The 13,577-nt window shown below is 53.6% G+C and overlaps 8 protein-coding genes and 1 non-coding gene across 9 annotated transcripts; 5 read left to right on the plus strand and 4 right to left on the minus strand.

Annotated features, from left to right (window-relative positions):
* Positions 1–196: 196 nt before the first annotated feature.
* Positions 197–682, plus strand: GNI_006790 (putative 60S ribosomal protein L24; the record flags this gene model as incomplete). Its single annotated transcript, XM_011130345.1, has 1 exon — positions 197–682. One exon carries the CDS (start codon positions 197–199, stop codon positions 680–682), a length of 486 nt encoding a protein of 161 aa, XP_011128647.1.
* A 223-nt stretch (positions 683–905) lies between these two features.
* GNI_006800 (hypothetical protein) lies at positions 906–2,003 on the minus strand (the record flags this gene model as incomplete). Its single annotated transcript, XM_011130346.1, has 2 exons — positions 906–1,542; positions 1,705–2,003. The coding sequence occupies 2 exons, from the start codon at positions 2,001–2,003 to the stop codon at positions 906–908; spliced, it is 936 nt and encodes a 311-aa protein (XP_011128648.1).
* Positions 2,004–2,963: 960 nt separating this feature from the next.
* On the minus strand, positions 2,964–3,036 carry GNI_006810. Its single transcript has one exon. It is a non-coding gene; the product is annotated as a tRNA-Glu (tRNA).
* A 126-nt stretch (positions 3,037–3,162) lies between these two features.
* Positions 3,163–3,660, minus strand: GNI_006820 (PITH domain protein; the record flags this gene model as incomplete). The annotated part of the gene is made up of 1 exon (XM_011130347.1): positions 3,163–3,660. The coding sequence occupies one exon, from the start codon at positions 3,658–3,660 to the stop codon at positions 3,163–3,165; it is 498 nt and encodes a 165-aa protein (XP_011128649.1).
* Positions 3,661–4,028: 368 nt separating this feature from the next.
* GNI_006830 (FAD-binding domain protein) lies at positions 4,029–6,269 on the plus strand (the record flags this gene model as incomplete). The annotated part of the gene is made up of 2 exons (XM_011130348.1): positions 4,029–6,134; positions 6,219–6,269. 2 exons carry the CDS (start codon positions 4,029–4,031, stop codon positions 6,267–6,269), a joined length of 2,157 nt encoding a protein of 718 aa, XP_011128650.1.
* Positions 6,270–6,491: 222 nt separating this feature from the next.
* On the minus strand, positions 6,492–7,417 carry GNI_006840 (hypothetical protein; the record flags this gene model as incomplete). Its single annotated transcript, XM_011130349.1, has 2 exons — positions 6,492–6,627; positions 6,783–7,417. 2 exons carry the CDS (start codon positions 7,415–7,417, stop codon positions 6,492–6,494), a joined length of 771 nt encoding a protein of 256 aa, XP_011128651.1.
* Positions 7,418–7,621: 204 nt separating this feature from the next.
* Positions 7,622–8,542, plus strand: GNI_006850 (hypothetical protein; the record flags this gene model as incomplete). The annotated part of the gene is made up of 1 exon (XM_011130350.1): positions 7,622–8,542. One exon carries the CDS (start codon positions 7,622–7,624, stop codon positions 8,540–8,542), a length of 921 nt encoding a protein of 306 aa, XP_011128652.1.
* A 137-nt stretch (positions 8,543–8,679) lies between these two features.
* Positions 8,680–12,357, plus strand: GNI_006860 (hypothetical protein; the record flags this gene model as incomplete). Its single annotated transcript, XM_011130351.1, has 1 exon — positions 8,680–12,357. One exon carries the CDS (start codon positions 8,680–8,682, stop codon positions 12,355–12,357), a length of 3,678 nt encoding a protein of 1,225 aa, XP_011128653.1.
* Positions 12,358–12,370: 13 nt separating this feature from the next.
* GNI_006870 (malate dehydrogenase) lies at positions 12,371–13,479 on the plus strand (the record flags this gene model as incomplete). Its single annotated transcript, XM_011130352.1, has 2 exons — positions 12,371–12,764; positions 12,890–13,479. 2 exons carry the CDS (start codon positions 12,371–12,373, stop codon positions 13,477–13,479), a joined length of 984 nt encoding a protein of 327 aa, XP_011128654.1.
* Between the last annotated feature and the right edge of the window lie 98 nt (positions 13,480–13,577).

Below are 13,577 nucleotides of genomic sequence, written 5' to 3' on the forward strand. Positions count from 1 at the left end.
TTGGACTGCCGAGTTGGTCCCCGCCCCGAGTTGGACTGCCGAGTTGGTCCGCCGAGTTGGACTGCCGAGTTGGTCCCGCCCGAGTTGGACTGCCGAGTTGGTCCCGCCCGAGTTGGACTGCCGTGTTGGTCCCGGCCGAGTTGGACTGCCGAGTTGGGTGGACTCGGCATTCATTGTGGAGTGTGTGCATTTAGAGATGTTTGTAGGTCATGGTATGAAGTTTGTGAGGAATGATGGAAGCGAATTTGTTTTTTGTCAGTCGAAGTGCAAGAGGCACTTCTCTGCACGACATAGTCCCCGGAAGTCGAAGTGGACGAAGGCGCATCGTAAGACGGCCGGTAAGGAGATGTTGTACGACAGCATATTCAATTTTGAGAAGCGACGAAACGCTCCTGTGAAGTATAATCGAGAGATATATGTCAAAACTATCCAGGCAATGACCATGATTGAAAGGATAAAGAGACGCAGAGAGGAACGGTTCTACCTGCAGCGCATGCGACAGGCCCAAGATAAACACATGACTGGAGTTAGAAAAAACCTCGCCAAGTCCGACCACCTTGTAAACATGCTCCGCATCAAGGAGAAGAGGGTCAAACGCACCATCACCGACAAGACCAAGGCTATTGTCGCACAGGCCGTCAAGGACTCACAAGCACTCAAAGAAGCCGCCATGACAAACTAATCTTTCCCTCTTTTGTTACAACCTTCATCTGCTACAGTGTGCCCACCATAGTTCTACCCACCATAGTTTTCGGAGCACAGAATAATTTTCGGTCAGAAAAAAAAAGCTGCAAAAAAAGTGAATAACGCTGCATAGAGGGTGATGATGGCGATATCGTCAGGTGCCTGTGGTAGTACTATCGTACTATAGCACTATCGTACCACAGCACTATCAGGTTGCCACATCAGGGGTCAGCTACTTCGTCCCATGGCGGCGGTTCACATGCCCAGAGCCTGGTGATGATGGTGCAGAACTGTGCTTCATCGAAGTTGGTGACGAGGTCAGTAGATAGAAGCAAGTATTGACCGTCAACGAGCCAGGACCGAAGTAGTTTGTCCTTGGAGCCAGCGCGATCTATGAGTATCTTTAAGGCAGCCAAAAGCTCTTTTGCCTTGAGTTTAACAGTCCATCTGTGAGCCACTTCGTCGGCTCCGTCATCCTCAACCTGGTTAGCCAGAGCTTGGAAGCTGTCGATTGAAATACGGGTGTTATTCGATTCCAATCGAACGGACGAGATTTGGTCCACGCATTCCAACAGCATTATCAAAGACCCCGTGGTCGAACACTGCTGACGTAACGTGTTCAAGCCTGCTCGGTGCACCTCAAGGACGAGGGTTACTTCCGCAGACAGGGAAGCCACGGCACTCAACCAGTTGTACTTGTGCATACTTTGTTCCCACTCGGCCGTAACTCGCCGCAAATGTGGCTCCGGGAACCGGTAGTCGGGCGGGTCGTCCAGAATTGAGACCTGGTACCTAGTACAGGACGATAGGTAGCCTCCATCCGAAGACACTAGAAACTCCAACACACATATACCATCACTAAAATACAATTCGCTCCTCAGATATACCGGCACCAGGTTCTTGGTGTGCCGGCTCCAGGTCCTTGGCGTACCAGCACCAGGTCCTTGGTCGTACCGGCACCAGATCCTTGGCGTACCGGCACCAGGTCCTACCGGTGTTGGGGGGGTGCTGCAGTCTTACATAGATCGCAGGCCCAAATGGGGCGTTTCTTCCTTCATGGTTTTACATCGATGGATGAGTTGTTGTGCTGTCGGCTCATCCATTGTGAAGACGAGGTCCCGACTATAGCTAAACCCACTCCACAGGTATCGGTTCTCGAACCGGACGATCGTCTCCATTTGACCAGCCCCTGCAATGCCCCCGGCGGTTGCGATGTACGTCAAATTCGCCTCGAGCGCAATCAACAACTCGTTTTTGCAGCATGCAGTAATCGCTCCCAGGAATAACGCAGGCTTCAGGATGTCGCCTTCAAACATCATATCGTCTCAATCAGTCGACTCCTCCCACTAGCATCCACACCGAGCGCCTCCTCCTAGCCGAAATTGGACCCGAGACAGAACAGCTTGGTGGGGATGCTCTGAGACCAATGCCCCAAACCACAATGGGAGCACCCACATTTGGCTTCGGGCTCGGCTTCCTGAGTCCTTGAACCGATTTTGGGGAGTCACGCGCAGTGTGTTCTCAGACTCAGTAAACGTCCCTGTCTATAGCCTGGTCCTATTCGTGGAATACATGGACACAACGTGGTTGTCAGGCTGGAGGCTTGTGTGATGCCGTACCTACCTGCCGTGTTTGGTTGCGGTACCTCATGTCGCGCGGTGAGCGGAACAACAAAAACGACGCCGTGAGCCCCGTTTATTAACACCAACGATTAACAGGTCCTATGTCCGTGCGATCAACAGGCCCTATGTCCGTGCGCTTAACGGCGGGGTTGAGGGAGTGCGTGCTGTATCCTAAGACGAACTGGTCGGTGGACTGAAAGAGTTGACCGAGAACGAAGTCTTTCTGGACCACCCAGCCGATTCGGCACTGCTGTGAAGCACAGAGGGCTGCGAGCGGTGCCACTGGTCGGGGTGGCGCGGTGGGTTGTCAACATTCGCGTACAAGCCCCCCTAGGTCTTAGCGCAAGTTGTACTAGCACTCTAAACGAGGGCTGCGCTCTGGGTATCATCGGTGAGGGTGCAAGTCCTCTGAAAGATTCGGTGTTTCCACTTCCCCCGTCACTTCCGTCCGAGCGTTTCACTTTCTATTTGTTTTCACGTCGTGGTGTCCCGCTTTTCCAGCAGCCAAACTCGTATACGGCAGGCGTGGAGCAGCATGTACTAGAGCGCTATCTTGTCTCGGCTATTGATGCATTAAATACCATGTTCATTGAACCCCCGTCATGAACTCGGTAGCCTTTTCGCGGCCTTTGCCGGGCGATTTAATGCGTGATAATTATCCACTGCCGGGACTCGAACCCGGGTCGTACGGGTGAAAGCCGTATATCCTAACCACCTGGACTACAGTGGACGAAACTAACAGGAAGCAGACTGCAGTCATGGCATGAAACCTTGCGGACTCCAGGACGGCTACAATTTTGACAGACTTCCGCTGGACACTAGTTCGCGGCAATTGGCACGCACGGTTACTGAGCAATTACAAACCCATCCGTCCTAAATTCACGTTGTCTACTTGATGGTCTGCAATATTGGGCTTGCTTTCGTAGACGGTAGCCACAGCTCTCCGTTGATGTTTAGTGGCTTCGCCCTTGATGCCGATATACCGTAAAGAAATGTGAGGGGTCTTTTTGACGAAGTGAATCTGTAAAGAAGTGATATCATTGAACCTGGTCAATTTAACGGGGTGTTCTAGCACTCCACAGGGGTCATAAGCAACCGTCAGTTCCTGGAGAGGCTTGGTATCATCGGCGGTACTTAGATCGAGGTGAGGTTGTTCGCTGAACAGCCTCATACTATCAGGAACGCTGTTGTCGTCCGTACATAAAACCACGATGGAGTGGAGCTTAACCGGATTGGTGAAATGAACGCTGAGCAACACTTCCGATGCATTAGACCCTTCATGGCAATCGTCGTCATCAGCGTCGAAGCTTACAACGACATTTTCTGTGTTGAAGCGTTCGCTATGGTCACGCATCACCACCTCGCGCAGAATCTTTTCGTCTTCCGTTTCCACTCCGAACCACTACAAGATGCTCACCATGTGTTTTCACGATGCGGTGAGTGACTGGACACACTGTGACCCATATTGGTGGATGAACTGGCTGCTCCCTCCCGTTGACATGGCTGTTGCCATCCAAGTAAGTGTTGCACTTGCATAGCGCGGAGAGTTGCGTAGAATGGTCGTGTGGTTGCGTTACCTCGACTGAGCTAATATGAGTGTAGAGCCAAGCACCGCCTCTTGCAGAGTCGCTGGGTTCTTCATTACATCTACATGTTTCTCCGTGCATTTTAAAAGGTGCAGGTTGCAATCCTTTCCCAGTAATTTCAATTATATGTATAATAATGTTCACTTCAGGCAACGACCGCCGTCGGTGGCGCTTCCCCTGGTTCTGGATGATTACAGCGCTGGTGCTGGCGACCGCGTATGCGGCAAAAAGAGCAGGGTTATTTAGTAAATCGGAAGAAATGCGGGACACGGTTGTAGTTATTGGAGGCGGCGCGGCAGGTCTTGCAGCGGCGCTGCAGTTGCTTGAGCAGCACGCTGCGGATGCTGCGACGCCGCGGGGGACCAGTCCCGTGGTGCCGGAGTCCGGTGGGGAGTCCAGTGTCCGCGTGGTGCTCATTGAGAAGGCACGGCTTGGTGGGAATTCCCAGAAAGCGACCAGCGGTGTAAATGCGGCGGCGACACGGTTCCAAGAAGATCTTTCTATTCCCGACTCCTCAGACCAGTTCGTCGACGACATTTTGAGGAGCGGAAAAGGGTCATCTGTTCCCACTCTGGCCCACGTCTTGAGTAGCCGAAGCGGTGCCGCCATCAACCACCTGGCAAGCCGTCTCGACCTCGGCATAACCGACGTAAACGCTTTGGGTGGACACAGCGTGCGTCGCACACATCGATTCCCTCCATCCCGGACAGACCCCAAGCCATTTGGTCTCAACGTTATGTTGCCGCTCGCAGGAACTTTACGTCAAAAGGCGGCCGCTCAGAACCCTCAACTGGTGATTATGGAGAAGACCGAGGTTGTCGACATCGGCTTCAAATCCCTCACCGTTCCCGCCGGCTCCACTCATCAAATGAGCAGCCGACAGTACAAATTGGCGGACTACGTCCAAGTCAAAGACCTCGAAGGACACCTGTCCACTATTCCAGTCAAGTCGGTGGTCGTCGCCAGCGGTGGCTACGCCGGTGACTCGGGCTCAGACAGCTTCCTCTCCGTACTCAGACCTGACTTGGTTAGCTACCCCACTACCAATAACCCGACGTCCTCCGGGGACTTACATAGAATTTTGATCAAGAACGGACTCACCCCCTACGAACTTGACAAAGTCCAACTTCATCCCACCGGCTTCGTCGACCTCAAGGACGTCAGAAAATCTACCAAGTTCCTTTGCCCAGAAGTTTTTCGCAGTCTGGGTGCCATCCTCCTCAACTCAAAGGGACTAAGATTTGTCGACGAGCTGGAAACACGAGATAAAGTGACTGCTGCTATTATCGAACATGGCGGTCTGGAGTCCGAATGGGGGCTGCGAAAAACCACAGATCAGTCCACTGACCACCTTGACCGACTACCGACATCTGACCAGCTGGACCAATTGGAGAAGGAGCAGAGCCTGGCCCTCCTGGTATTCGACGACGATATAGCAGAACGCTTCGGAATTGCTGCCTTTGAATTTTACAAGAGAAGAGGCTTCATCCACACCATCAACACGGCTGCCGATTTCGGGGCAGTAGTGCAGACCTTCGAACACGAGGTCTTGACAGAGCAATTCTGCAAGAGCAGCCTAGAGAAAAAAGTCGCGAAGGAGGGGACCAAGGAGGCAACGGAAGGGACCAAGGAGGCAACAGAAGGGACCAAGGAGGCAACAGAAGGGACTGAGAAGGCGGCGGAAGGGACCAAGGAGGCAACGGAAGGGACCAAGCAGGCAACGGAAGGGATCAAGGCGGCGGCAATCGAGGGCGCCGGAACGAAGGAGGCCCTGCATGTTGCGTTTATCACGCCCTCGTTGCACTATAGTCTGGGCGGCATGTTGATTGACGATACGTGCAGGGCACAGCAGGGCAACAAGGTCGTCGTCCCTAACATGTTTGTTGCGGGTGAAGCTTCGGGTGGTCTCCATGGCGCGAATCGATTGGGCGGTAATGGCATTACCGAAGGTCTCGTGTTGGGCACCCTGGCGGGTGAAATGGCGGGTCAAGCGGACTGCCGTTTCCACCTGTGGCCCACGACCGGGAGCGTCATGGTTCAGTCGCAGCTGCTGAGTAAAGAAAACGACCGACTGCGAATATTATTGCCAGACCTTGCGGCTGTGCCCAAGCCTAATCTGGGACTGGACCACTTGTTCGTCGAAGCCTGGCATCATGATAGAGAGCCCATCGAATTTACCAGCATACAAGTCGTTTCTGCCGAGCCCGGAGTACTCGTCCTGCAAGCTACTGGAGACTTCACCGTAAGCACAGGAACTAAACCATGCACACCTCACCCATGCACGCCTCAACCACGCACGCCTCCTTTACACATTTCTACCTTGTAGCGTGTCGATGCCGGCGATCGGGTTGTGTTTCACGTTACGGTGCACGACTGACGAAGCGAGGTCATCACGACTGACAAATCGAATGGCTATGTTCTGTCCAGTGAGGAGAGAGAGAGCCGAGTCAACTTGAACAAAAATGAGAGGGGAAGGACACATCTCAGCCAGCCGCACGTTTTAGCCAGCCAGCCAGCCAGCCAACCAATCCTGCCGCCCAACAAAAACCTGTGGAGTTGCTCCCATTCGGAGTTCCAGTGAAAGCTCATCTCGTTGCGGTCAAGAATCATAGCCGTCCAAAGGAGTCGCTCCGATGTAGTACTCGCCTCTTGAATCGAGATCGAGCAGTAACTTTGTTTTGCGCATGCCCACTATCTGGTGTGGAGTCTTGTACATCTGTCCGAATGCTTGAAGCCTAAAACCACGTTACAGGTTCCGATAATCCGATGATGGGAGGGTCCGATAGTGGGAGGGTCCGATGGTGGGAGGCGTGAATGGAAGGTCAGAAGAGGGGGTACGCCTATAGGGAGTGGCAGGCCTATAAATAGGGGGTGGATCAAGGTTACGTACGGTTCAAGATCGGGGAATATGAAGCAGGATGTACTGCTTTCGTTGTCATAAGTTGAGTCCAGAATCGACCAGGGAGAAGCACAGAGGGTTTCAACGGGTTCGGTCTTTATGAATAGGTAGGAGAGGTTCTTCCAGTCATGTACGACGAGAGGAGACAGATCCGTCTGATCCGGATTCTTTGAGCACGTCATTGAGTATAGCCTCTTCGAGCACTCGTCAACTAGATTGTCAGGGACCCTCCAGCGGAAGGAAGCCGATATGCCCGTACCTTGTTTGGTTATGGTGGCTATAGTGATGTTATTGTTGGTTGCAGTATATCGCTTGGATTGCACCACAGGCTGGCCGTAGTAAATTTCTGGTGAGAAAGCGCAATACTGACCCAGATCCAGCAGGCAGCGTCTCCAGTTCCCTACATTGAAGCCTTCAGCACCTCCAGACCCCACCTGGGAGCAGGACTTGCTATTTACACAATTACTCACACAAGTTTCGCCGTCCGCTTCCGTTAGAGATATCGACACCGCAGTAGAACAATCAATTTTGGTTGCATACTCAAACGTATCAAAGCTTCTCAGGAAACGGCGTCCAGGCCCTCCATACGCTATAGCAGCCAATATAACCGCCGGTAGGTAATGCATATCAATTTTTACACTTATTAATTTAACCCTGACTCTGAACCCTGACTCTGAACCCTGACTCTAAACCGTGACTCCAACCACGCAAGCTCCCGAAAGATCAAGTTCCCCCGGGCTGTCCTCTTCTGTACACTGTGTTTACGATACTGAACGGATCTTTGACCGCCAAGCAGACGATTCCGCACGTTCTGACCATGGTGCGCCTGCATGAAACGACTCTCCGGAACCTGTGGAGACAATGAGGTAGAACTGATCCTAGTGGAGTCTGCAATATTGCTGATTGGGAAGAACACTCTGGTTATACAATCGATTGAGGATCTGAGGCTTGTTCGGGGCGTAGATCCGGTCGATGATTTAAATGCAGGACGCGGCTTAAACAATCCGGTTGACCATCCGGTTGACCATCCGGTTGACCTAAATTCAGCCGTTCATGAGCTCAGACTTGGTGATCACGTGATTGCAGTCAGAGGCAGTAGTTTATTTAGGGACTTTCTACAGGAACTGCGGAGGCATAGATCACTACTAAAGGAGATTGAAACCTTACGGTGGCAGTTGGACATGTGTTCAGCTCAACTACGCCTTCGAAGAAGCGGGCATGATGAAGATCTGCAGGAGATGCTGGAAGAGAATATTCTACTGAAGTCGCTGATCAAAAAAGTCGACTTGCGCCAACTAGCTACTAATCCTATTCAAATAAACATTATGTTGGAGTCGGTTGGTCCAGCTGCTCGCTCAATGGAATGTTCGTTCGCAGAACGAAGTCTTTGTACTAAGGATGATAAACTTCATCTTGGGGATTGTGATCGAGTGCGGGCTTCTGAGGCCGGCAAGGTCATCAAGGCGAGGTTGCTTACGAAGCTAGACGTTTCCTCAGATGTTCCTTCCGTCCCTCCGCCGATCAGAGGAGAGAAGTGCTCCAGCCACAGTCCATTGATGAAGTTCTGTTCGGAATCGAAGAACCTTAAACACCAAGACATGTTAAGAACCAAAATCCACCTTTTCCTCCAGGATCTCGCCGCCTCCCAAAGCTGCGACCGCCGTGACCTTGATCCTCAATCTATCCATCCACAGTTGATCCCCGCCAACAGTCGCCCCCCCCAACAGTCGCCCCCCACAACAGTCGATTGACTCAAAAAACTTGCAACCGAAAGATCAGCAGCTACCCACGGATAGCCACCTTTCGAGGCCGGTTTGATGGAGTCGCAGATGGCTACGAAGAACCAGCCGAGGTGTGGTGCTGCCAGCCGGGACAATTTTTTTAAATAATGGGAGACGCCGGTGGCTGGCTTCCGGGTTTATCGTCGGATGAGTTGCTTGTTCAGGGGTTGCCCACAGCCCCCGACACCGCGCGTGAGCCTGCCAAGACTGTGCGGACGATTTTGGCGAAGATACTGAGCGATGTTCCTCTGCTTGAGCACACGAGTGCGGTGAAGCGAAGAGCATGCTGTGAAGAGCTGGTCGCTAAACTGAAGGGGATTGAGTCCATCGAGCAGTGCAATGCCCGATCTTGCAGGTACCTGTTAGATAAGCTACTGCGGTGTATCAACGACTGGCACTTAGTGGCGTCAGAACTGCTGGCTGGGATCAGGCATTTAATCCAACTATTGGACAAGCTGTACGCCAAGAAATCCTCCGCGACTGAGGAGGAATTCTCTACGACCGAGGAGTATACTAGTGAGCCGGCCATGAACGAAGCGACCAGGAGCGAAGCGACCAGGAGCGAAGCGACCAGGAGCGAAGCGACCAGGAGCGAAGCGACCAGGAGCGAGGCGGAGAACACAAATGCTACCGTCGTGCCGGAGTGCGGCGCATCCGAGGGAGTTGCCTATGACGCATCGGACGGAGGTGAAAGAGAGGATGTAATAGCCGGGAGTAGAATAGTGAACCATCAACTGGTGTATGTGGAGTACCCAGAATGGTTGGTGCAGCCTCATGAACAATCCACTCAATGGAGGATATCGCACCCGCAGGCAACTGACAAACCGTTGCTCGATATACCTGCTTGTTTGCGACCGCAGGTCATTTTGGTGGCGGGTGTGTTGGTCAATATCGATATCTCGGTGTATGGGGAAGTCATGCGGCGACAGATCACGTCCATCATGTCCAGCGCGTTGCAAGAGGAACCCGAGGCTTGCTTGTCGGCCTTCGGACCGGAGCGGTTTTTGAGGGAGATCCTGGTGCAGACTTCAGGCGAGCGGGACCCCCAGGCAATTCACTCTGTCTGCGAAGTGCTTTCCGTCGTCCATAGACACTGCCCCTCCGCCTTCCCCACCGTTTCCCTGGTGCCGGAGCCGGCGCTGCACGTCGACCCGGTCCTCTCACAGGCATTCGACGCCGTTTCCCCGGCCCTCATGCAGCATCTGAATCCGCCACCGTCGCCGTCGGCGGCGCCACCGTCGTCGTCGATGACACCCCCAGCTTCGGCTGACGCTACGGTTGACCTGCAGGCCGGTGGTTCGGGTCCGTCGGTGGGTGCTCCGGACGGTGTGCGTATTCCGCGAGTGGTGAGTGCAAGTGGGTCGTCTCCGTCGTTGGCGGAGTCGGCAGGGGACGACTGGTGGAAGGAGCAGGAGTGTGCACGAGCGTTGCGGGACTTTTACGTGGGCGCGTTGCCTTCCTCAGACCCGGTGCTGTACCGGAGCGCGTTGGAGAGTTGTCCAATGGACGTTTTGGCGGCCGTGTGGGAAGGTTGTTTGGATAGTGTGGTGATGGGCGACGGGGAGGAGGACGGGCTCCAACGTATCGGTCGGCTTTTCCAGCTGAGCGCACTGGTGTGTCCCCGACGGCAACTACGACGAGCATTCGTGCCGCTGGTGGAACTGCTCAAGCTCTGCTACTCCAAGGACGCCGGCGCAGTCGCCGGCCTGTCGGATGAGAGCCTACACACGTTCGTTCGCAATGTGATCTTCCCCCTGGCCCTGCAATACTGCGCCTTCGACCACCCAGCGGACGACTGCGACCATACCCTGCCGTGCGACCGGGTGGCCGAACACCAGGACCAGGCGCTGCGGTCCTTTGTGGACACGTGGAATGTGTTTATGGGCATGGGGAAGATGCTGCGTTCCGCATCGGCATTGAAAATGGGGCCCAATTTCATGGCCGATACGTATGTCTGTTTCAGGCACGTCGTGGAAACTGTGGCGTCATCCGGGATCGTAGGTAGCACCATCGGCGCCGTCGTGGCGCTGCAGACGCTTCTGCCTTTCATGGCAGCAGAAGTTCAAGAATATTCGCATCTGTATAACAAAAGTGGCTTCGCCAGCAGCACTGTAGCCAAGACCGCCGCCTGTCTGCTGCGAATCATGCGCATCGCTCTCGCTCACTGGCACAACTACACACGGGGGACTGCCGGAGGACCGACTGTTGGGGGAGGACCGACTGTTGGGGGAGGAGCGACGGTTGGGGGAGGACCGACTGTTGGGGGAGGACCGACTGTTGGGGGAGGACCGACTGTTGGGGGAGGACCGACTGTTGGGGGAGGAGCGACTGTTGGGGGAGGACCGACTGCCGAAAAAGGGCCTGAGTGGTTTCAACCGGTTGTTCTAAACCTATATAAGTCAATAGTCATTGACTACCTGGAACCGGTGTGGAAGAAGGTTGCTCACTCCATGGAACAGCTGCCGGAGAAGGACTCTGGCCGTCAGTCGTGGAACCAACTGGTGGACTGCACAAAAGCTCTACACACGATGGTTGGCGGGTGCGAACAGGTCACCCGTGAGCAGGTCGAGATTACGACCGCCACTCAGACCGACGAGGCCGTGGAAGCACAAGCCGGTGTGGGACCACAAGCCGGTGTCGCACCACAAGCCGGTGTCGCAGCCCAAGCCGGTGTTGCACTGTTGAACGAAGTTGAGGGAACCCCGTTGGAAGTGTGGGTGTGTATACAAAAGCTAAATAGTCGTCACCCTTATGACTTAAGCACTAAGGAGATCATTGATTTGCTGTTGTTCCGCAAGTACGTGAACAACGGTCTAGTATCGGCCTACAGCGACGAATGGTACCCTTCAGCGGACCTGTGGGACGACCTGAGCGCTGTGAGTGAGTATTGCGTAGACTTGTTCATCCGCTATCATAATTCGAGCTTGCTCAAAGCGGCCATTGCCGCGGATGTGGACGTTCGCCGGGCTATCAGCAGCATTGACAAGTGCAGGGAGCCGGTGGACTTGGCGATTTTGGACTATCTGGCAGGCAACGAGCATTTGGACCAGAAGGAAGTGTTGATTGCGTCTTTTAATCAAGAGCACTTCCCAGTGGGTCGCTGGCACGACGTGTTGTGCAAGTATAAAAGACGGGAGCTGCTTATCAAGGAGATGGGCTCTTGGGCAACTCAATGGAGTGACGCTCAATGGAGTGATACTCAATGGAGTAACACTCAATGGAGTGATACTCAATGGTGTAAGTATTTGGTACTTTTGTTGTTGGAGGGAAGGAGTTCGGAGTTGGGTCGGCTCGTTGGCCGAGTGGAACAAGTGAATCGGATTGGTGCGGCTTGGAGGTACAGTCAGTTATTGCTGGGCAGTCGGTTCCCGGTTCTTGCGTGTCCCATTGACGTATCTTTTGAGAGCGCGTTATGGCTGGCGCAGAACCGCGATGAATTATCTCAAGTAAATGTGCCCAGAGACGCGGGGAAACATTGGGAGCAATACAGCGATCGGTTGTTCTGGTCTTCCCGGTTGGCGGAGGCACCTGCTGCTGGGGAATGCACGGGGGACGAAGCTACAAAAAAGGTGGAGGATAAAGTGCTGCATTCCGAAGTGCTGGGGGACGAGTGTGCAGAATTGCTACGTCTGGAATACATCCGCCGAATGCAGAATACGTCGTCAACGGGCGCTATGTCGTCACCATTGACGGGTGCTGTATCGTTAATGAGTATGCGGTCGGGAAAGACAAAGCGTAGTGCCTTTTTTAGGAGCCTGTATTCAGCCCTGCAAAAATATTTTTAGATCACTACAATCAATGGCTACACGATTTTCACCGAAGATTGCACTGGTGGGTTCCGGCATGATTGGCGGCACGGTGGGCCTACTGTCTGGGTTGTCTTCGCTGTCGAACAACATTGTTTTCCTCGACGTCGTGGAAGGTATGCCGGCGGGTAAGGCTCTTGATTTGGCCCAGGCCACGACTTGCCAAGACATTCAATGCACTTCGACCGGCTGCTCGGACTTAAGCGAGAACTCGGAGGGACTTAAAGATGCGGACATTGTCATTGTCACCGCAGGCTTCCCCCGAAAACCCGGGATGTCTAGAGATGACCTACTGAGCAAAAATGCCGAAGTCATTTCGAATGTCGGAAGGGCCATAGGAAAGCAATGCCCTAAAGCCTTCGTCATATGCATCACCAACCCTCTAGGTAAGCTCAGTCAAAAGCAAGCTACAATCCCTCGCAAGAGGGACACTTATCGGAGGAGGAGGCCAGCCAGCCAGCCAGCCAGCTCGAAGCCACCGCTGCGGAAACTTGTTCATGACTTCTTTCAGATGTGATGGTTTCCTTGTTGCAAAAGGTCTCCGGCTTGCCCACTAATCGTGTGGTCGGCATGGCAGGCCTGTTGGATTCCTCTCGGTTCCGCTACTTCTTGGCTGAGGCCCTGAAGGTCTCTGTGAAAGACGTGCACACAATGGTTTTGGGGGGGCACGGTGATGCTATGGTACCCGTGCTCTCGGCCACATCGGTCAACGGCATCCCGCTCTTCACAATTATTGAGATGGGAATGATAACACAGAAGCAGGTGGATGACATCGTGGAACGCACTCGCCAAGGCGGCGGAGAAATCGTCGCCCTCTTGAAAATGGGAAGTGCGTTCGTTGCTCCTGCTGTATGCGCTCTTTCTATGGTTCAGGCATATCTCAGGAATGAAAGAAGGATCATTCCGTGCTGCGCCTACATCGACGGCAAGTATGGCTTGAAGGCCACCTACGGAGGAGTCCCCTGCATTATAGGCTCCAATGGAGTTGAGGAAGTTCTTGACCTTAAATTAGCCGGTCAAGAAAAAGAAATGTTTATAAAGAGCATGAAAGATGTGGAGGATTTGCGCGCTAATTGCCGCAAACTCGGTTTTGAGGCATAACTCCATGGCGACCTTATTTGGCAACCTTATTTGCGCGAGGATTGACAATTTACGCGCACGTATCGATTGTCAGAAATTTTGCGCACACGTGTGCGGGG

This window comes from Gregarina niphandrodes, assembly GCF_000223845.1.
Source record: "Gregarina niphandrodes unplaced genomic scaffold scaffold00001, whole genome shotgun sequence".
Taxonomy (NCBI): domain Eukaryota; phylum Apicomplexa; class Conoidasida; order Eugregarinorida; family Gregarinidae; genus Gregarina; species Gregarina niphandrodes.